This window comes from Fusarium sambucinum, chromosome II (assembly GCF_050947815.1).
Source record: "Fusarium sambucinum isolate potato_lamoka chromosome II, whole genome shotgun sequence".
NCBI lineage: Eukaryota > Fungi > Ascomycota > Sordariomycetes > Hypocreales > Nectriaceae > Fusarium > Fusarium sambucinum.
Window position 1 is genome coordinate 5,640,935 of NC_139293.1, and position 19,696 is coordinate 5,660,630.

Below are 19,696 nucleotides of genomic sequence, written 5' to 3' on the forward strand. Positions count from 1 at the left end.
GTAGGGTCAAGACACGCTGCTGGCCATCTTGGAGTCGTAATCTGAACATAATTAGGCCTGACGATTTTGATGAGCTGAGCCTCGAACCGATACTCTCTCTAGCTAAGGAAGCGTATGTTCTTAGATAGTTAGACAGAATAAGTAGCTAGAGTCACTTTTACAAACCATACCAATTACCCATTTCCTTTTCACAACTCCAGTCCTGAGATGTGGCGGGTACTACACCCAGATGAATGACATTCGACTCAGGCTGGTGGCCAAAATGTATTTTGCTTTTGCATGCTCTGCATCCCATGTTCGTGTTCTTCTTCAGGCTCTCCGCATATCAAGATCTAATAGGCTGTCCGGAGAAGCACCGATATGCAAAGATGAATCTGTCTGAGACAGCCCACAGAGAACATGCAAGCAACTGAATCTGGATTGTCTGGTGCCATCCTAAGCCGACGATCATCGGGAACCATAAGCTTAGGAACGGCTGCTACTACTAGCACGCTTTATTTACCCAGGTAGCTGGATTGAGTGCCTTGACGAGTATTTGAACCCCTGATAGCCGGAAAATTTAGTCAGAAATGTCGTAATCAGAACAATGGGATTGAGGGACAATGCGATGCATCAGACCGGTTTGAAGATTATGGGGAAGATCACAATCAGGTAGAAGGGCCTCAAGTCGACGTGAAACATCGCCCCAACAAGTATTTAATTAATGGCTTACCACTGACGCCTCAGTGACGAGCAGACTCAACGTTATGCCAATGTGCATTGCTTTGTACCACCATGGATTGTCACTTTGGTCGCTTTTGACTCGCAATCTTGCCCGCTTTTGCCACAGAATTTGAGGTTCCCAGGCGTTTCGTGTTACACGAAAGAGCAAATTATCTTACCTGCATGGCCGCCATGTCTTTGACGCGCCATCGCAAGAATGCGACAGGACAGTATACGATAGGCAGAGTCATCTCATTAAACAGCCATCTTGGCCCTAACGGGCACACAATTTTGATATCGGGGCCGGTAAATTGTAAAACAAATCGAGAATTGGAATTTCAGTGCAGCACTCACCCATCATAACAATATCCAATTGCCGAACGTGTGATCCACGGTCGATCTCCCTCGATCGTCCCGATGTCCTACTTGGATTACTAAAGTCAAAGTGTAAGTTGAGGCACCAACGGACATTTAAAAAGGCCGCCGCTCCACGCGTCAAACGTCATGAGTAACTAGTGCTGGAAAGCAACGCAATCAAGTAGTCTAACATGTGGAAAGTCTACCAAAAGCTGGAGATAGCCTTGATATTGTCGAAACGTCTTATTCAAAAATACTCGGAAGAGCCGGGTAGTATATAGGGTAAGTAAATGTCCACGGGCCACTTTAAGCTTAAAGTCTATGACGCTACAACTCCACCAAGCGCATCCTTCCGTCTCTTAGTTATATCAGTCGCGGTCGAAAAGTTGTCCGAAAAGCCGATTGCGGTAGATCTGGTGTCGTCATAGATATCACAAACAAAAATAGTTGTGTATTATAGTAAACAATTGCCCAGAAATGATAGGGAAAAGAGCCAGTGATTCTGTAATCTGTCACAGTTTGAGGACAATAGTTTCTTGCCATGGCTGATGAGAGACCAACGCCTCGGGATGAGGATATCCCAGGCGGTTTCCCTGTGACGCCCAGTGTCAACTCTATGAACCAGTTGACGCCCACTATCGACACTGCCGATAGGCTTGAGGCTGGTTTTGCAGGTCGTGATACGGGTACTTCGGCTGGTTATACGACCTATGATAATGTCACGTCTGGCCAAGAGGACAGTTACCGTTACAGCGGTAACGGGACTTCAGCGGCACTTGGTGCATCTGCCGCCGGGGCTGCTACCGGGGGTTACTTGGCTTCTCAACACCCTCACGAGAACAACATCCCGGCACATCAAACTTCCAACCATGATGGCAGCAATGCACCACCACCACTTTCTGAGCGACGCTCTTCATCGAGCACAATCCTTGCTCCTCACGATGCGCCACCCAACGAGAAGCGCAAGAACAGCGCAGTCGTCAACGATGATTCCTCCGCCGTCCCTTCTACTCCCGATGACCCAGTCTTCGCACCCATAAAGTCAAACACCGACGAAAAACCCGACAGACCACCCTACGAGAAGCGTCAATCCCACCGGACAGAAGATGACCTCTTTCGAGTCTTGTCCCGTCGCAAGACGAATGCAAGCACCCCGGCCGAGAAGGAAGAAGAGCGCGAAGACAATGAAGAGCTTAACCGACTCATGTCCCGTATCTTTGGACAAAAGCGACAACAGCAGAGCGAGGAGGAAAAGACGCGCCATAGCGGTGTCATCTTCCGTGGATTGACTGTTCGCGGCGTGGGCTTGGGTTCTAGTCTTCAGCCGACCGTGGGCGACTTCTTCATGGGTCTCCCTCGAAAGCTGGCTAAGCTCTTTACCCAAGGTCCCAAAGCTGCTCTTGCGAAACCGCCTGTTCGCGACCTCATTAGCAACTTTGATGGCTGCGTGCGACCGGGCGAATTACTGCTCGTTCTTGGTCGCCCTGGCGCTGGATGCAGTACCTTTCTCAAAACTTTTTGTAACCAGCGCGCGGGCTTTGAGTCTGTCGAAGGAAATGTTACATATGGTGGAACCGATTCTGCTGTTATGGCCAAGGACTTCCGAGGCGAGGTCATCTACAATCCCGAGGACGACCTGCATTATGCCACGCTTTCAGTGAAGCGAACACTCAAGTTCGCTCTGCAGACGCGCACGCCTGGCAAAGAGTCTCGTCTTGAGGGAGAGTCTCGAGAAGACTACGTCCGCGAATTTCTTCGTGTCGTCACCAAGCTCTTCTGGATCGAGCACACCCTTGGTACAAAAGTAGGCAACGAGTTCATCCGCGGTGTTTCTGGTGGTGAGCGAAAGCGCGTCTCCATTGCAGAGGCCATGATCACTCGTGCTTCGGTCCAAGGTTGGGACAATTCGAGTAAAGGTCTCGACGCCAGCACAGCAGTCGAATACGTCAAATCCATCCGCGCAATGACCAACATGGCCGATACCTCTACTGCTGTGTCGCTCTACCAAGCCGGTGAACAGCTCTACGACCTTGTAGACAAAGTTCTGCTTATTGACCATGGACAATGTTTGTACTTTGGTCGCTCTGAGGATGCGAAGAATTACTTCCTCAATCTCGGCTTCGATTGCCCAGAGCGCTGGACAACAGCTGACTTCCTCACTTCCGTGACGGATGATCACGAGCGCAGCATTCGTAAGGGCTGGGAGAATCGCATCCCACGCACGCCTGAGGAATTTGCTGATGCATATCGTCGGAGCGAAGATTACCAGAAGAACCTTCGCGATATTGATGAGTTTGAGGCCGAACTACAGACACTCACCGAGGAGCGTCGCGCGCACGAGTCGGAAAAGAGCAAGAAGAAGAACTACGAAATTGCCTTCCACAAGCAAGTCATGGCCTGCACACATCGTCAATTCCTCGTCATGTTCGGCGACAAGGCCTCGCTATTCGGTAAATGGGGAGGCCTTTTGTTCCAAGGTCTCATCGTCGGTTCGCTTTTCTTCAATCTTCCTGATACAGCTGCTGGTGCATTCCCTCGTGGTGGTGCTCTGTTTTTCCTCCTCTTGTTCAACGCCCTGCTTGCCCTGGCTGAACAGACAGCTGCCTTCGAATCTAAACCCATTCTTCTCAAGCACAAGTCCTTCTCGTTCTATCGCCCCTCCGCATTTGCCATTGCGCAGACGGTGGTGGATGTACCGCTTGTGTTTATCCAGGTCATTATCTTCAACGTGCTCATCTACTTCATGGCGAATCTGGCTCGTACGGCATCACAGTTCTTCATCTCCTGTCTTATCCTGTGGCTTGTCACAATGGTGACGTATGCTTTCTTCCGTGCCATCTCTGCGTGGTGCGGGACGTTGGATGTGGCGACAAGATTTACTGGCGTTGCCATCCAAATCCTTGTCGTGTACACCGGCTATCTTATCCCACCCGACTCGATGCATCCTTGGTTTGGATGGCTACGATGGATCAATTGGATCCAGTACGGATTTGAGTGTCTGATGGCCAACGAGTTTTACAACCTCTCGCTCAGTTGTGAAGGCCAATACCTCGTTCCACAGGGCCCTGGTGTCCAGGCCCAGAACCAAGGTTGTGCATTGGCAGGTTCAACTCGCGGATCAACAACTGTCTCTGGTGCCGATTACATTCAGCAATCCTTTACGTACACTCGTGCTCATCTTTGGCGCAATTTTGGCTTCTTGTGGGCTTTCTTCTTCTTTTTCGTGTTCCTCACTGCCTTGGGCATGGAACTCATGAAGCCCAACATGGGAGGTGGTGCTATTACTGTCTTCAAGCGCGGCCAAGTCCCCAAGAAGGTTGAGGAGTCAATCGCTACCGGTGGTCGGGCCAAGGGCGACAACAACGACGAAGAGTCTGGTCGAAGCAATCCTGTCGCTGCTGGTGACGCCGAACGTACCAAGAGCGACGAACAGGTTACTCAAGAAGTCGCCAAGAACGAGACCGTCTTTACATTCCAGAACATCAACTATACAATCCCTTTTGAGAATGGTGAGAGGAAACTTCTTCAGGATGTACAGGGCTATGTTCGGCCAGGTAAACTCACAGCTCTCATGGGCGCTTCAGGTAAGGTACTCAATCACCCGTCAATTATCATCGACTAACACCTTCAGGTGCGGGTAAGACAACCCTCCTCAATGGTTTGGCCCAGCGTCTTAAATTTGGCACCATCACTGGTGACTTCCTCGTCGACGGCCGCCCTCTTCCCAAATCTTTCCAGCGCGCGACCGGCTTCGCGGAACAGATGGATATCCACGAACCGACCGCTACAGTCCGCGAGGCCCTTCAATTCTCCGCCCTTCTTCGACAACCGCAAGAAGTCTCAAAGGAGGACAAGATGGCCTACTGCGAGACCATTATCGATCTTCTTGAGATGCGCGATATCGCCGGCGCTATCATTGGTGCCGTTGGCCAAGGCCTCAATGCCGAGCAGCGAAAGCGTTTAACTATTGGTGTCGAGCTGGCTTCCAAGCCTGAACTGCTCATGTTCCTCGATGAACCTACCTCTGGTCTTGACTCGGGTGCTGCATTCAACATCGTCCGCTTCCTACGCAAGCTCGCCGACGCAGGCCAGGCCGTCCTTTGCACTATCCATCAGCCTTCTGCTGTCCTCTTTGAGAACTTTGATGAGCTCCTCCTCCTCAAGTCGGGCGGCCGCGTCGCCTATCACGGACCTCTAGGACATGATTCGGAGAACCTCATCAATTACTTCGAGTCTAATGGTGGCCCCAAGTGCCCTCCCCACGCTAATCCGGCTGAGTACATGCTCGATGCAATTGGTGCTGGTAACCCCGACTACGATGGTCAGGACTGGGGTGACGTCTGGGCCGATTCGTCTGAGCGCGAGAAGCGTGCGAAGGAGATTGACGAAATGATTGAACACCGTCGCAGCGTTGAGCCTTCCAAGAGCCTGAAAGATGACCGTGAATATGCTATGCCATTGTCCACCCAAACATGGGCCGTTGTTCGTCGCAGCTTCATCTCGTACTGGCGATCGCCCGACTACATCTTTGGCAACATGATGCTGCACGTCGCGACAGGCCTCTTCAATTGCTTCACCTTCTACAAGGTCGGCTTTGCTTCAATCGACTACCAGAACAGACTGTTCTCCATCTTCATGACGCTTACCATCAGTCCGCCGCTTATCCAGCAGCTGCAGCCCGTGTTTCTAAAATCGCGTCAGATCTTCCAGTGGCGTGAGAACAACGCAAAGATCTACAGCTGGTTTGCATGGACCACTGCCGCTATTATTGTTGAGATACCCTACCGCATTGTCGCAGGCGGTATCTACTTCAATTGCTGGTGGTGGGGTGTCTTTGGCTGGCGGGCGTCGAGTTTTGTCTCAGGCTTTGCATTCCTCCTCGTTCTCCTCTTCGAGCTGTATTACACGAGTTTTGGTCAAGCTATTGCTGCATTCGCCCCTAATGAGCTGCTCGCCTCTCTTCTCGTCCCCATCTTCTTCCTGTTTGTCGTTTCCTTCTGTGGTGTCGTTGTCCCACCAGAGGGTCTGCCCACCTTTTGGCGAGAGTGGATGTATTGGCTCACGCCCTTCCACTACCTACTCGAAGCTTTCCTTGCTGCCGTAATCCACAACCAGCCTGTTCGTTGTGAGCAAGGTGAGTTTGCGCGCTTTGAGCCTCCTTCGGGTCAATCGTGCGCCGAGTACACAAAGTCATTCATTGAGATGGCTGGTGGCTACGTCCAAACTGGCGATAACGGCATTTGCGAGTTTTGCCAGTACGAGGTCGGTGATCAATTCGGTGCTAGTTTTAGTGTGTACTACAGACATATTTGGCGGGACTTTGGTATCTTCTGCGCCTTTATTGCATTTAATTATGCCGTTGTATATTTCGGCACTTGGTTAAAGTTCCGCGGAAAGAACCCTTTTAAGAAGATTATGCAGAAGCGCAAATCTTAGATGGAACACCAGGGTATGATGAGAGTTTAGGGTTAAGATTGAGTAGTTAGCTTATCTATATTTAATTAATTGGCGGATGATTTAATCCGCTTTTCTCAGCTATTGCACCTGGTGATGCACGAGACAACAAGTCAGCCGGTGAGGAAGCACGATGGACATGGGTATCGGAGATAGGTAGGCTATCTGACAGCGGGTATGCAGCCGATTTGCGACAGCCTGATCGGATCAAACCTCCCTCACAGTGCTTTTGTCAGCTCTGGTGATTCGTATTGTAAGACATGCTTCAGTGGCTGCCGCATTGCAATTCATGACGAACAAATATTAAATCGAAATGGAAAGAATTGAAACGCTCCATGAGTCATTTCAAGCCTAGAGTTGCGATAATAGCTTCTCCTCCATTTGCATACGTCTAAAAGGCCGGAAAAGAAAAAAAGGGGCGATCCGGCCGAAAGCTTGCACAACATTGCACAAAAGTCGGCTAGAATGCATAACTAACGGACCGGATATCACATCTCCCGTTATGGGGCCCCGCATAAAACCGGCGCATGTTTCATTCCCATCATCTCCGATAACTTGCATATTCGTTTGTTGATTGGTTGTTTTTTCGTTCCTTTTTTTTTTTTTATGCTCTTCGGTTTCGGTTTCGGGCGTTTCCAGTTGGTGGCTTGCACATTTTGCTTGCCCAAGATAGCCTGTTGTTAGCCTCTATAAATTAACCATCTGTCGTTTTCATCTTCTCCATCTCATAGCTCTGCACACTTTCTTGTTTGAACAGCTTTTAACTACCTAATCATGGCTACGAACGATCCTTCAAAGAGTACCCCGTTGGAGGAGGATATTCGTCCTGGGAGTCAGCGAACACTTACCCCTTCAGACAATGGGAGTTGTACGGGAAAGGTGCGTGATGAGGAGAAGGCTACCGAGGGACAAGACATTGTTCAGCCGCAAGATTCCAACGCTGTTGGCTGGGATGGACCTGATGATCCCAACAACCCCATGAATTGGACAGCCAAGAAGAAGTGGTCTTGCATTGGATCATTGTCAGTCATGACTCTTCTCACGTAAGTTGGCGCCTCATCTTCAAAGTCTCTTAACTAACTGGCCATGTTTAGACCACTCGTACGTACCGAAGCGAAAGAACATCACATAGTACATCTCTAACATAGGTATCTAGGGTTCATCCATGTTCGCCCCTGGCGTCCCTGACATTATGCGCGAGTTCGAAACCTCAAACCGCAACGTCGCCACCTTTGTCGTCTCCGTATACGTCCTCGGCTTCGCCTTCGGTCCTCTCCTCGCCGCACCTCTCAGCGAAATTTATGGTCGTGCCATAATCTTCAACATATCCAATGTGCTGTTCCTGATCATGACCGTTGCCACTGCTTTGAGTCAGAACATGCCCATGCTCATCGTCTTTCGCTTCTTGATGGGTTTCTTTGGTTCCACTCCCATCACCAACGGTAGTGGTACCATCTCTGATATCTTTCCGGTACAGGAGAGAGGTAAGGCCATGGCTGTATGGGCTATGGGACCGTTGCTGGGTCCTTGTATTGGACCCCTAGCTGGTGGATACATGATTGAGGCTATTGGATGGCGATGGGTATTTTGGCTGATTGCTATTCTTGTAAGTTTCGCGACCCTGTTGAGATGAGTCTTTTGCTGATGACATTTTAGACCGGTTTCATGGGCACCCTCTGTTACTTTGGTGCACCGGAGACATATGCAACTATTCTCCTTCGCAAAAAGGTGAACAAACTAAAGAAGGAGACCGGCAACCAAGACTTGTACTCCGTTCTCGATACCGTCGGTGTCACAGCCAAGCAACGCTTCCGCAGTGCCATCATCCGACCCATGAAGCTCCTCACAACCCACCTTCCTGTTTTCATCCTCTCACTCTACGTCGCCATGGTCTACGGCGTACTTTACCTTATGTTCAGCACATTCTCTTTTGTGTTTGCCATGCAGTACGGGTTCGGTACAGGAACAATCGGTCTGGCTTATCTCCCCACCGGCATCGGCATGCTTCTCGGAACAATGATCTTTGGAGGCTTGACAGATGTTGTTGTCAAGAAGAAGATTGCACAGAACGGAAAGACTGTTCCTGAGGATCGATTGCAGATCTGGATGACAATGCCTTCGGGTTTACTCATTGTCGCGTCTTTGTTTTGGTACGGTTGGTCGACTGAGCAGCATACGCATTGGATTGTACCCATGATTGGCGTTGCGTTGTTCTGCTTTGGCCTTATGGGCATCATGGTAAGTTACTCTCTTGATCTACACTTATCAGTATCTATGCTAACAAGGACAGATGTGTCTACAAACATACCTCGTTGACGCATACATCTCATACGCTGCTTCAGTTGTCGCGGCACAGACGGTCCTTCGTTCTCTCGCTGGTGCTCTTCTTCCTCTGGCTGGTTTGTCTATGTATGATGATCTTGGTCTTGGTTGGGGTAATAGTATACTGGCGTTCCTAGCTCTGGTACTTGCACCGGTGCCCGTTGTCTTTTACTTTTATGGGCCAAAGATTCGGGCCAAGGTTCCCAACAACCTTGAGTAGATGCTTTGTCTACTGGTTAGGGGTTTCGTAGTAGATAGATGGACAGGCGCTCAAATTGTGCAATATACGTGCTGGGTGGTATTTTGCTTTTAAATCATTCGTTGTTTGATCAACAAACCTTTATATAATAGTTGTAATTAAAAAGGTACTATATACCTATCATCATGTGATGATTCTTTTCATACCTGCCCATCTCTTGTTGTATATAAATCCTGGCTTCTGAGTTTGTACCCCGGTATTCGTGTCTTTTGTCCATATATGGCAACTCGTGTGAGCCACCTGAATTCTGAGGTGGATTTCGCCTCGAACAATGGATCAACTTGGACCGAAGTGACTGAGAAGAAACCTGACCTACCTATCCTCTCTCGCCAACAGCCTCTCTTACAAGCATTAGTACTGCCTACCGAACAAGACTTGCAAGTGTCAACTATAGCAACTGCGTAAAACCCAAGACTGAAACCAAGATTTTTCTTGCTTGTTAGCATACCTCATCTTAGTAGTGTAAAGGCTGACACTTCGACACTGTGGGCTCATCGTGTCCACTTTGCTGATCTGATTGATAACATCACATGTTACGTGAACGTGAAAAGCCCAGAAACCACACCAAATCTAGTAAAGACCTTAGTACATCTGAGGCTTTTTCGACTCACGAATCGGCCCATCAACTTGCCCACCGGTTATGGTAGCCAATGGCAAGGAGATCGGTTGCGGATCTGATAAGATTAGATGGATCCGCGACCAGGTAAGTGGTCTGACGGGTTGTGGGAGGGCGGAATTTGTCCGCACGTATGGTACAGCGTAGATATAACCTGTTGATGGCAGCTGAATCAACCTGGTAACATTGAGTTTTCCTATAATTTTGCAATTTGAAGTCAAAATGGTTATAGAAAACACTTCTGATCATCGCAGTTCAGGCGATGTCGAAGCTGCTCGTAAAGAGGCAAACGACAAACATGTTCTCACCAATACAGATATTCTACGGGACTCATGGTCAAAGAAGGCTTTAATCATCGCGTTCACAGGGTACGTTTTAGCCGTCTGATTCATTCATTATCCAACATTCACTGATCTGGACAGTCTATTCGCGACAACGTTCATCACCTCGTTCCTCAAGTATGCCACCAAGGTCTACGATGCGTATGCTACGTCGGCGTTTCAGCGACATTCAGCCCTCGCAACTGCAAATGTAGTCGGCACCATCATTGGGCTCGTTACGTATCCTATCATGGCCAAGTTCTCCAATGTAAGCATTCCGCTTGGGGACGTGTATGTGCTCAACTGATCTGCTCCAGGTTTTTGGTCGAGCTGAAGGCCTTACGTTTTCCATCTTGTTCCTTGTTCTTTCACAAATCATGTACGCAGCTTGTCAGAACATTGAGACTTACATAGTGTGTCTACCCTTCCAGCTTTCATGACTTCGCAGCTCACTGAATACACTATAGGCTGGAGGTATCTTTGAAGCCATCGGCGATACAGGTTATGTCATTATGCAACAAGTATTCATCGCAGACACGACCAGTCTCATAAATCGCGGTCTCTGGACTTCTCTCCCTGAATCTATAGCCTCGATACCAACACTCTATCTCGGCTCCGTTGTCGCTGACAGTGTACTCAAACACTCAACTTGGCGATGGGGTTATGGAATGTGGGCCGTCATTTTACCATTCTGCGCCGCACCTTTGATCATTACCCTTTACATCCTACAGAGGAAGGCTCGCAAGGCTGGATATAGACGAAAAGGTGCCTGGGACGCTGCCGATAGCACTCAGCCATTGGGTAAACGCATTGCGAACCTACTGTGGGTTGACCTCGATGTTGCTGGCGCTCTTTTGCTCGTTGTTGGTCTTGGGCTTACTCTTATTCCCTTATCCCTTACTGGTGCCAGGAACAGTGACCGGTGGGATCAAGGGAGTTATATCGCCATGCTAGTCATTGGTGTTGTTGTCATTGCAGTTTTCTTTGTCTGGGATACAAAATTTGCAAAAGTTCCCTTTGTCCCGTTTCGAATGATCAAAGAACGTACAGTAGTGGCAGCATGTGTTCTGTCCATGCTTGATTTCTTTCATTACTCATGCTTCACACTCTTCTTCCCTAGTTACCTCCAGGTAGCTGGTGGTTTTAGCCCAGGCCACGCCACTCGCATCGAGTAAGTTATCTCGACAAGAATAAGACCTGACACTAACTCGAGTGACCAGCAATGCACTTCGTTTGGCATTTCAGATCGCCTCTGTTCTCGTTGGCATCCTCATGAAGTACACCAAGCGCAGTCAAATATTTGTCTTCATCGGAGTTCCCCTCTGCGTTCTCGGTCAAGGCCTGATGATCTACTTTGTAAACATGAACGGAGGCCACGCCAACGAGGCGTCTTTCATCACCGCAAAGACTCTCGTCGGTGTTGGCCGTGCGTTTTATCAAACAGCTGCACAAGTGTCCATTCAAGCTCTTGTTGCTAAAGAGGATGTTCCCGTCGTCACGGGCGTTTACTACGCCGCCATGAACTTTGGCGCTGCCATCGGTACTAGGTAAGGTTTGCATAAATTATCTGACCATTTCATCCTACTAACAGTATCTTCAGCGTCGGAGGTGCGATTTGGAATAACATGCTTCCGAAGAAACTTACAGCCTACCTTCCCAATCAAGCCAAACCAAATGCTTTAAAGATTTACAAATCCATCGTCGTTGCTAAAACGTTCGCAAAGGGGACGCCTATTCGAGCCGCTATTGACCAAGCATACCGCGAGACACAAAGGCTTCTTGCCATCGCTGCCACGTGTGCTCTTGCGCCTATGCTCATCGTCATGTTTGCTCTGAAGACTGTGGATTTGAACAAGGTTGATGAAGCAAAGATCGATGAGAACAAGGCTGCCGATCAAGAAGTTCAGCCTACAGTGGTAAAGGAAGCTGTACAGGAAGTCAAGTACGACACTCACTAGCACTGGTCGACGACACAATCATAGAAATAAGTACCCAATCTTTCATATCACTCTAAACATATTCGACTTGACACCTCTCTTGAGTCCTTCCGCTTTCCCACCCTCATATTCAACTCCAGCACCTCCTCCTTCTCCCGAAAGAGATTCGAGCTTCTCCCGCAGTTCCTGGTCCAGCTCTGCGCTCGTCTTTTTACGTGCGACCTTTTTGATTTCGTCTGATTTTGGTGTAGCTTCCTCTTGTGTTGGCTGAGATTGATTCATGGGTTGAGATTTTGCAGTGTCGGATACAGCACGCAGAGAAGTTGTTTGGGTTCTTCTGATGGGGATAGTTGCCCTTAAACTTGATATGAAGATACTGCGCCTCATTTTCATGGCCGAGTTGATGTTGACGGACTGAGGACATGAGATGAAGAAATAAATGGTCACTGCTGGTTGACGTTAACGCCAGAATATATGCTGACTCAGTCTTGTACGTCATTGGAAGATGGCATCGTGACAGCATAATTCAGTCATTGTGATGTTTGTTCACCTAGGTATTTAATTTAATGAGTGTGATCATTTTGTATGAAGTAGGTAGTAATAATATCTTCTGTTACTAGTCTTCCTTTTGCCTACCCACCTGGCCCGTGTATAACACTAACTGTACATCAGCCATGATTTTTAACCTGCTTAAGAAACCTTCAAAAGCCAACCATCAGCCTCAGTCTCTCCCTTCGCATTTACACCACCCCACATCAAAATTCCCTTCCCATCTAAACATGAATCTGCTCCGAAGAAGCCCCTTGGTCCAGGATGAACCTTTCCAGCCTCCTGCGTCATCTCTGCCGGCGCAATCTCAAGCTCATGCCAGCTAAACGCACCATTCTCAACGCCAGGAATCACACCTCGGATCGCATCCTTCACACGCGTCGCACTGTAGTCATCCGAGGGTATCTGCAAGGACCACATGTCGGAGTAAAAAGGATGTTCTTCGGTGAAGGACTTGTCTGCGGATGCTAAGTCGGCGTCCTGGCGGCTACCCAGAAGGTAGAGTAGGTACCGACGGCCGTGGCCTGTGGTGGCAGGAATCAAAGCGCCTCCTACACGTGGTCGAGGACCGGGGACAAGAGGATTAGAGGGGAAGTCGACTGTTGTCCACTCGGGGAGCTGGTCAATTGACTCGTCCTGAATAAAGCCGGTCTTAATGTAGTGTACTGATCCATGAAGGTCCGACTCGGCGCTGATAGAGTACAGGGTGCCTTCGACGAACTGCGCGGCGAGAGGTGCAGCGGGCGCATCGGGTAGAACGTGCCATAGGCGGGTGGTGAAATCGAAGAGCCAGGTACCCGTCGATCGTTGCTCGTTCTCGTAGCCACCATGTAGGATTAGGTTGTCCTTTTTGGCATCGTAAAAGATCTGATGGCCGTGTCTGGACTGGGGAGCTTTTCCGGCTGCCTCTATCGCTGACCATCGGGCAGCCTTGGGTTCCCATTCCCAAAGCGTGAATTCATCATCTGCTTCTTGACCCTCTGCATTCTGTCCGCCAAAGATGATGAGGGTATTGCGACGCGCACAAGCTGCATGATTGATCCGTGGAGAGGGGATGTGTCCTTCGTCGCCTACAGCTGGGTAGCAAGCGTACTCACCCTCGCCCCGAGGATGATTCTCGCCTGGGACAGCGACCGCATGAACATCGTTGTTGCATAGTTTTCCATCGTCCTTTTTGCCCCCGAAGATGTAGGCTTTGCCGTCGATGACTGTGACTGAGTGGTGGGAGCGGGCTAGAGAGAGTCTGTACCTGAGTCAGCGTTGAATTGGGTGATCGTTTCATGGATTCCTACGAGTCATCCTCTTGTGGAGTTGACGCAAACTGGCTAAGGACTGCCGTGAGTGGTTGTGTAGGTCTCGCGACGGTTGCTGCTGCGCCGACCTGGAGGCCGGTAGAGACGACTTGCTCCACAGCGAGAGCACCTGCTGCGACTTCTGCCATTTTGAATGTTGGTGTAGAGTCCGGGAAACTTGAGTTGTTTGTTGTTTAGATCAGATGTAGAAGAGATTGAGGGCGAAGCTTTCAGGTGAATCTGACAGTAACAATGATAGATGAGACATGACGTAAGGCCGGAAGCGGGACTACATGACGTAACTGTACTGGTATTGGAATGTAAAGATACCGAAATAAGAATTAATTGACCTTTTTGTTGACATGTCAATTAATTAATATCGCATTTGGACTTTGGTCGGAATTGGCTGTTACAGATAGAAAGCTTGTCTGTCTACCTAAATGCAGCTAATTCTACCTCTTAAATGGACACTGACGTCGCGTCTTCCTGATAAAGACAGTCATTATTAGATACCTAGGCCAGGCAATTCAACGTAATAGGTATGTGCGATCGTTCAGAGAAAAGCAGCGCAAAGACGCTGAAGGATGTAGAATTATATAATATCAAGGTCAAGCTAGCTCAAAACATAGCCAACTACCTAGAGCAGCTCCTATGTGATCTAATGATGTAATAATATATACTCGAATCATTCATACATATCAAAGCGTTCGCTTATTGGTTGCGAACCTCCCACTCGTAGACGGCCATCATGTAAGGTCCGTGGCCACGAGTGTCGTTGGGAACAATAGGAACCTCGGTGTAGTACTGCAAACTGTTAGCAAAGATTCAAACATGAAATCATAAAAGCCAAACTTACCTCGAAAGAAGCATCACTGCCCAGAGATCCAACCTCAACGGTACCCTCCCAGGTAAGAGTTCCGTTCTTGTGCTTGGTGACAAAGTCACGGTAAAGACGCTTGTAAGCTTGCTTAGCGGGCTTGGCGTAGGTCTTCTCGTCGAGGAGACCACGGCGAATACCAGCCAACCAGCCGTAGGTGAACATGGCAGAAGCAGAACTCTCAATGTAGTTACCCTCAACACCCTCGTACTCCTTGTCCATGAGGAGCTCCCAGAGGTGGCTCTCGGGGTCCTGAGCACGGAGAAGGGCAGAGGCGAGGTCCTTGTAGTAGGTTCGGAGACGCTTGTAGCCAGGGTGAGACTTGGGGAAGACATCGAGAACCTCGATCAGAGACCAGAAGTACCAACCAACAGCGCGACTCCAGATGATGGGAGAGGCACCAGTCTCAGGGTCAGCCCAGACAGCAGTCTTGCTCTCGTCAAAGCCGTGAGCGGGAAGGCCGGTCTCCTTGTCGATGGTGACCTCCTGGATCTTGTCCCACTGGAGAACAATATCATCCCAGGCGGTGGTGTTCTTGGCATCGAACTCCTTGGTCCAGGCGGCGTAAAAGGTATCAGCCATGAAGATACCGTCCAGCCACATCTGGTCGGGGTAAGTAGGCTCTCGGTGCCAGAAACCGCCAGTGGGAGTTCTGGGGTGCTGGTTCATCCTGTCGCGGATAAAGTCGGCAGCCTGCTTGTACTTCTCCTCACCGGTGCGCTTGTACCACCAGAGGCAGTTCATGCCAATGCGGTAGTTGTCGAGCGAGTGCTTTGTCATGTCGTACTTGATGATGGTTCCGTTGTCAGCGACAACAAGATCCATTTGATCGCGGTACCAGTCAACCAGGGTTTGGTTCTTGGTCAACTCAATGGCAGCCTCGTAACCCTCAAAGACGACAGCGCGGCCGTACCAGTAAGCTCGCTGGGTCTCATGGTTGTTGCGGATCCAAGAGTCAGCAAGGTTTGCCATGAGGTTGTTGGCAACAGCCATGTTGGCCGAGGCCAAGGCGAGGCAGACAGACTGGAACTTCATGGCGACAGATGAGGAGTAAGAACGAAAGTGAAGAAGTTGTCGACTCGAGATCGATAGTCTAAAATCTCGAGTGACATTTCAGTGGAAATATTAAAGTATTTATTTCATTTTGTTAAAGTTAACATGGCGTGAGCGCGATCCACTCTGACCCGTGTTGGTCATTTTAGATTATAGACGATGTTTTCCCCATGATAGTTGACAATCAGCCAATAAGATGATAAGCTCAAATCTCCAGAATGCTTTGCCACTCTTCACAGCGCATCTTCACCGTCTTGGGTAGTATCGCCGCAAGGGCAAACCTAGGATGGAGGAATACGTCCACCAAGCGGATTGTTTCAGTTAGAGCAGGGGACCCTAGGATCTGCATAAAGTGGATGTTGGCCCCCCTGCCTTAGCGGCGGTTGAATTTCGATGGCAACCAACGTTAATGCGAAGGTTCTTTTCTCAGAAAGGACCATGTCTTCCGTTGTTGCAGATGTCTCTGATATAGGAGTGATGCAGCCTTGGCTGTCACCCTGTGGCAAATATTTCATCTGATGTTAGGAACAGATCTTGACCATATTGGACGATCTTATGGTTCTTATCGGACTCTTGAGCTAGATTAGGTATTCCTCTCGTCTGTTCCTTTGGGGTCTTTCAACCGTCAACCAACAAGTGATAGCCGGGCACAAGGAGTTGATGACATTCATCGCTAAATTTTATCCACCTATAGGGTTACATGCCTTGCTAATAAGTATTAAGCTTGTATAGACTCTAATCTGATCAAATCCCTGTTTTTATCCCACTTTCCGATATCCCGTTTACCAATCCGATGTCGTCCGGGGCTTCCGGAAATTCTTACAGATCATGACGAGCATACTTGCTCTTGTGTCTGATCCACTCACCATACTTAAACAACAAGAACGGAATGGGGATAAAGGCGATGGAGATGAAGGCTAATGTAGAACTTGCCCAGCCAACCCCAAGGTTCTTGTACATAGCCGACGCAAATAGTGGCTGTGTATGTTAGCTTCTGCATATACCCCAGTCATGGGCTAAACTTACAAACCCGGCACCAAATGCACTTCTAAAGAAGTCGTTGCCAGCAAGAACGGAGGCTGCATACTCGGGATACGCATCGCTGAGGTAGTTCAAGACGGAGTTGAACAATAAGAATGCTCCAATAGAGAACCAACCTGTGCCAATGATGGGCACAATCCAGTGAATACTTGCCCGTGATGACCATCCAAACCAGAAGAGGCAGATAGGGATCGCAAACGCGCCAACAAATGATGGCGGCAATCTCCACTCAGGCTTGAGTTCTCCGTTGTCATTAAACTTTGGCTCAATGTACTTGTGCTGATACCACACAAAGGGCGGCAGAACAACGAAAACAGCAATCAAAATACCTAGATAGGCCAGACCCTGAATACCCAGAGAGAAGCCATAAGTTTCACCAAAGACAATGGGGAATGACTCGAACCAGATGTATAGCAGACCGTAAATGAGAGCGATGTAGAGGTTAAGCACAAACACGATTGGCTCGCCTAAGCTCAACTGGAATGGTCGTACCAGAGTCATCAACGCAACATCCTTCATCGACATGTCTTGCGTCGCCAACTCGGCTTCACAGACAAGCTTGCCGTTGCCAGTGAGCTTTCGCAGGCGTCGACTTCGGCGGTACAAGATGTTTGCAGAGGACGTCTCGGGGAGGAAGAAGAAGAATAGAGCAAGAGAGAGCCCAGATAGCCACATGAGTTCCCAGATAGTCCAGGTCCATCCTTTCTTTTCAGCTGCGAAGCCTCCGACGAGAGGTCCTAGAGTAGGGCCACAGATGGCTCCAACACCCCAGACAGCGATACCGTAAGTTCTCTTGGCTGGGCTATACATATCACCAATGGATGCTCCACCAGTTGCGAGTGACGGCGATCCAATGAAGCCAGTGATAAATCGGAAAACAAGAAGCATACCAAAGTTTGTTGCAAGGGCAGTGGGGACTTGAAGAATAACAAACAGCGCCAGAGTGATGATGTACACAGGGTTACGGCCAATCTGGGGGATCTCAGAGAGTGGAGACCAGATCATAGGGCCGAGACCATAACCAGCAACGAATAGGGTAAGTCCAAGAGTAGCAGCGACTTGGGAGACGCCAAAAACTTGCATCACGTCTTGAACGCCTGCGGTGTAGATGGCTGAACCAATGTAGACGGAGAAGGTGAGGAGACAAATCTCAAAGGTTACAAAGAATCTCTTGATTCGTGACCAATTCCTGGGGTTCTGTAACTGTTAGTACATCGTAAGAGATGATAGATGGAAGGATTACCTCAGGATCGTTAGGGCCATACCAGTCCACGACATGAACATCCTTTCCCTTCTCTTTATCAACAATATGCCCACTGGGTTCGTTCACAGTCTCTCCCTCTCCTGAAGACACAACCGTATTGGAAGAAGAAGACCTCGTTTGTGATCTTCTGCTCTGTTGTTCGCCATCGTCCTTGGGCGCTTCCGTTCGACCATGTCTAGCCATGTTGGCCGACTTTTCGGCGTGAATGTATTTCTTCCATAGCGATGGGTCCTCTTCTTCGGGGTACTTGAAGACCCTGCCACCTGTCAAGAGACGAAGGATATGGCTAAAAATGGTGTCTCGAATTAGGCCCTTCATTGTAGATGCCAAGGATAGCTAACGAAACAAGCCTTGCATGAAGAACGTGGGAGCCAAGAACCGAATTGGGACATGAGGCGCCCATTCTATAGTGAACGGGATAGGGATACGGCGTGAGTCGTCCTGATCATCGTGTCATAGAAAGGTACTTTAACAAGAGGATCGAGGATCGCTAAACCGGGTCCAGCTTTTTGTCCTGTTCTTTTAATTAATTCATAATTTAAGAGTGGAAGCTTCGGATGTAGAAACATCTCTGTAATCAACGGGGATCGATCATCGCTGGCAGATCTAGATCGGGCTGAGCCGTGCCATGTCTAGTACTAAACGCCGAGCCAATGGAGTACAGGTGCTTACGGTAGTATTCTCAAAGAAGTTTGGTTTGGCGTGGTAGGGATCTTTTACGATGGAGTCGTGGTGGAGTTTTGGGTAGTTTTGGTGAGGTCATGGATATTTTTGAGGTATGACGCCCATGACTTTTGGGACACGACGTAGTTGATTGAATTTTATGAGTCTTTTAACTTGTTGGTGAACTAATTAGTGGCTTTCATTGAAGGATTGTGTGTTGAATAGAAGGGTATTTTTCAGCCTTGCATGACTCGGTTGTTGTGTTTTGTGATTCAGATGGTAGTTTTCGATTTGATGGGAATTGGAACGTGACACAGTAAGGCACACGAGAGTATTAGGGACATTTTGTTGAACGTAGATTAAATACTTCGAGTCTTCAGCTACTGCAGGAATGATTTGAAAGTGAGGCCATGCCGTATCACTCCCATCTTGGCCGTGATCTAGATAGCAAATAACTGGCGAGGCTATTTACTCCCGTACCGATAATAGGATATGAGGTTTATACTCGTCTCCGAACTACTGTATGAACGAACTGGCATTAATTTATTTGATTCGTTCCCGTAGATGTGCCAGGTTTAAAGATGGCATCAAGCCTTCTGCGAACTCAATTCAATGTGGCCTATGAGTTATCCGCCGACGCCACTAATGTCCGCATTCCTGAAGGATCCGAATGTCTCACAGGGGAAATGGCTGATGTGAGCCACCTCCGTCCGCTACGGAATAGCAAGTGGCTTACCAGAAGGGAGAGTAAGCACGGCATCTAAGCCTCATTCCATTATACAGATCTATTGGCTGATCAATATTTATTCTTCCTATTTCAGTTGATATGAGCCGCTATTTTGACACATTTTCCGTATTCCAAACGATAATCAGCGTTCACCCAAATCTCCAAACCAGAGCCTCAATGGTCGGACTGGCGGACTTTTATCCATGCAACTCCGCAAATCAGCCACAACCAGGAATGCATATATATAACCACGTTGCAACATT

The 19,696-nt window shown here is 48.8% G+C and overlaps 7 protein-coding genes across 7 annotated transcripts; 3 read left to right on the plus strand and 4 right to left on the minus strand.

Annotated features, from left to right (window-relative positions):
- Nucleotides 1–1,600: 1,600 nt before the first annotated feature.
- On the plus strand, nucleotides 1,601–6,495 carry FSST1_008856 (ABC-2 type transporter-domain-containing protein; the record flags this gene model as incomplete). Its single annotated transcript, XM_083225779.1, has 2 exons — nucleotides 1,601–4,643; nucleotides 4,691–6,495. The coding sequence occupies 2 exons, from the start codon at nucleotides 1,601–1,603 to the stop codon at nucleotides 6,493–6,495; spliced, it is 4,848 nt and encodes a 1,615-aa protein (XP_083084817.1).
- A 792-nt stretch (nucleotides 6,496–7,287) lies between these two features.
- FSST1_008857 (MFS transporter) lies at nucleotides 7,288–9,055 on the plus strand (the record flags this gene model as incomplete). The annotated part of the gene is made up of 5 exons (XM_083225780.1): nucleotides 7,288–7,556; nucleotides 7,608–7,614; nucleotides 7,670–8,119; nucleotides 8,170–8,751; nucleotides 8,804–9,055. The coding sequence occupies 5 exons, from the start codon at nucleotides 7,288–7,290 to the stop codon at nucleotides 9,053–9,055; spliced, it is 1,560 nt and encodes a 519-aa protein (XP_083084818.1).
- Nucleotides 9,056–9,932: 877 nt separating this feature from the next.
- FSST1_008858 (major facilitator superfamily domain-containing protein) lies at nucleotides 9,933–11,988 on the plus strand (the record flags this gene model as incomplete). Its single annotated transcript, XM_083225781.1, has 6 exons — nucleotides 9,933–10,078; nucleotides 10,133–10,298; nucleotides 10,348–10,443; nucleotides 10,498–11,201; nucleotides 11,251–11,577; nucleotides 11,631–11,988. The coding sequence occupies 6 exons, from the start codon at nucleotides 9,933–9,935 to the stop codon at nucleotides 11,986–11,988; spliced, it is 1,797 nt and encodes a 598-aa protein (XP_083084819.1).
- A 42-nt stretch (nucleotides 11,989–12,030) lies between these two features.
- On the minus strand, nucleotides 12,031–12,354 carry FSST1_008859 (uncharacterized protein; the record flags this gene model as incomplete). Its single annotated transcript, XM_083225782.1, has 1 exon — nucleotides 12,031–12,354. One exon carries the CDS (start codon nucleotides 12,352–12,354, stop codon nucleotides 12,031–12,033), a length of 324 nt encoding a protein of 107 aa, XP_083084820.1.
- Nucleotides 12,355–12,657: 303 nt separating this feature from the next.
- Nucleotides 12,658–13,957, minus strand: FSST1_008860 (uncharacterized protein; the record flags this gene model as incomplete). Its single annotated transcript, XM_083225783.1, has 2 exons — nucleotides 12,658–13,759; nucleotides 13,809–13,957. 2 exons carry the CDS (start codon nucleotides 13,955–13,957, stop codon nucleotides 12,658–12,660), a joined length of 1,251 nt encoding a protein of 416 aa, XP_083084821.1.
- A 562-nt stretch (nucleotides 13,958–14,519) lies between these two features.
- Nucleotides 14,520–15,720, minus strand: FSST1_008861 (Six-hairpin glycosidase-like protein; the record flags this gene model as incomplete). Its single annotated transcript, XM_083225784.1, has 2 exons — nucleotides 14,520–14,612; nucleotides 14,665–15,720. 2 exons carry the CDS (start codon nucleotides 15,718–15,720, stop codon nucleotides 14,520–14,522), a joined length of 1,149 nt encoding a protein of 382 aa, XP_083084822.1.
- An 837-nt stretch (nucleotides 15,721–16,557) lies between these two features.
- FSST1_008862 (MFS transporter) lies at nucleotides 16,558–18,361 on the minus strand (the record flags this gene model as incomplete). The annotated part of the gene is made up of 3 exons (XM_083225785.1): nucleotides 16,558–16,716; nucleotides 16,765–17,976; nucleotides 18,023–18,361. 3 exons carry the CDS (start codon nucleotides 18,359–18,361, stop codon nucleotides 16,558–16,560), a joined length of 1,710 nt encoding a protein of 569 aa, XP_083084823.1.
- Between the last annotated feature and the right edge of the window lie 1,335 nt (nucleotides 18,362–19,696).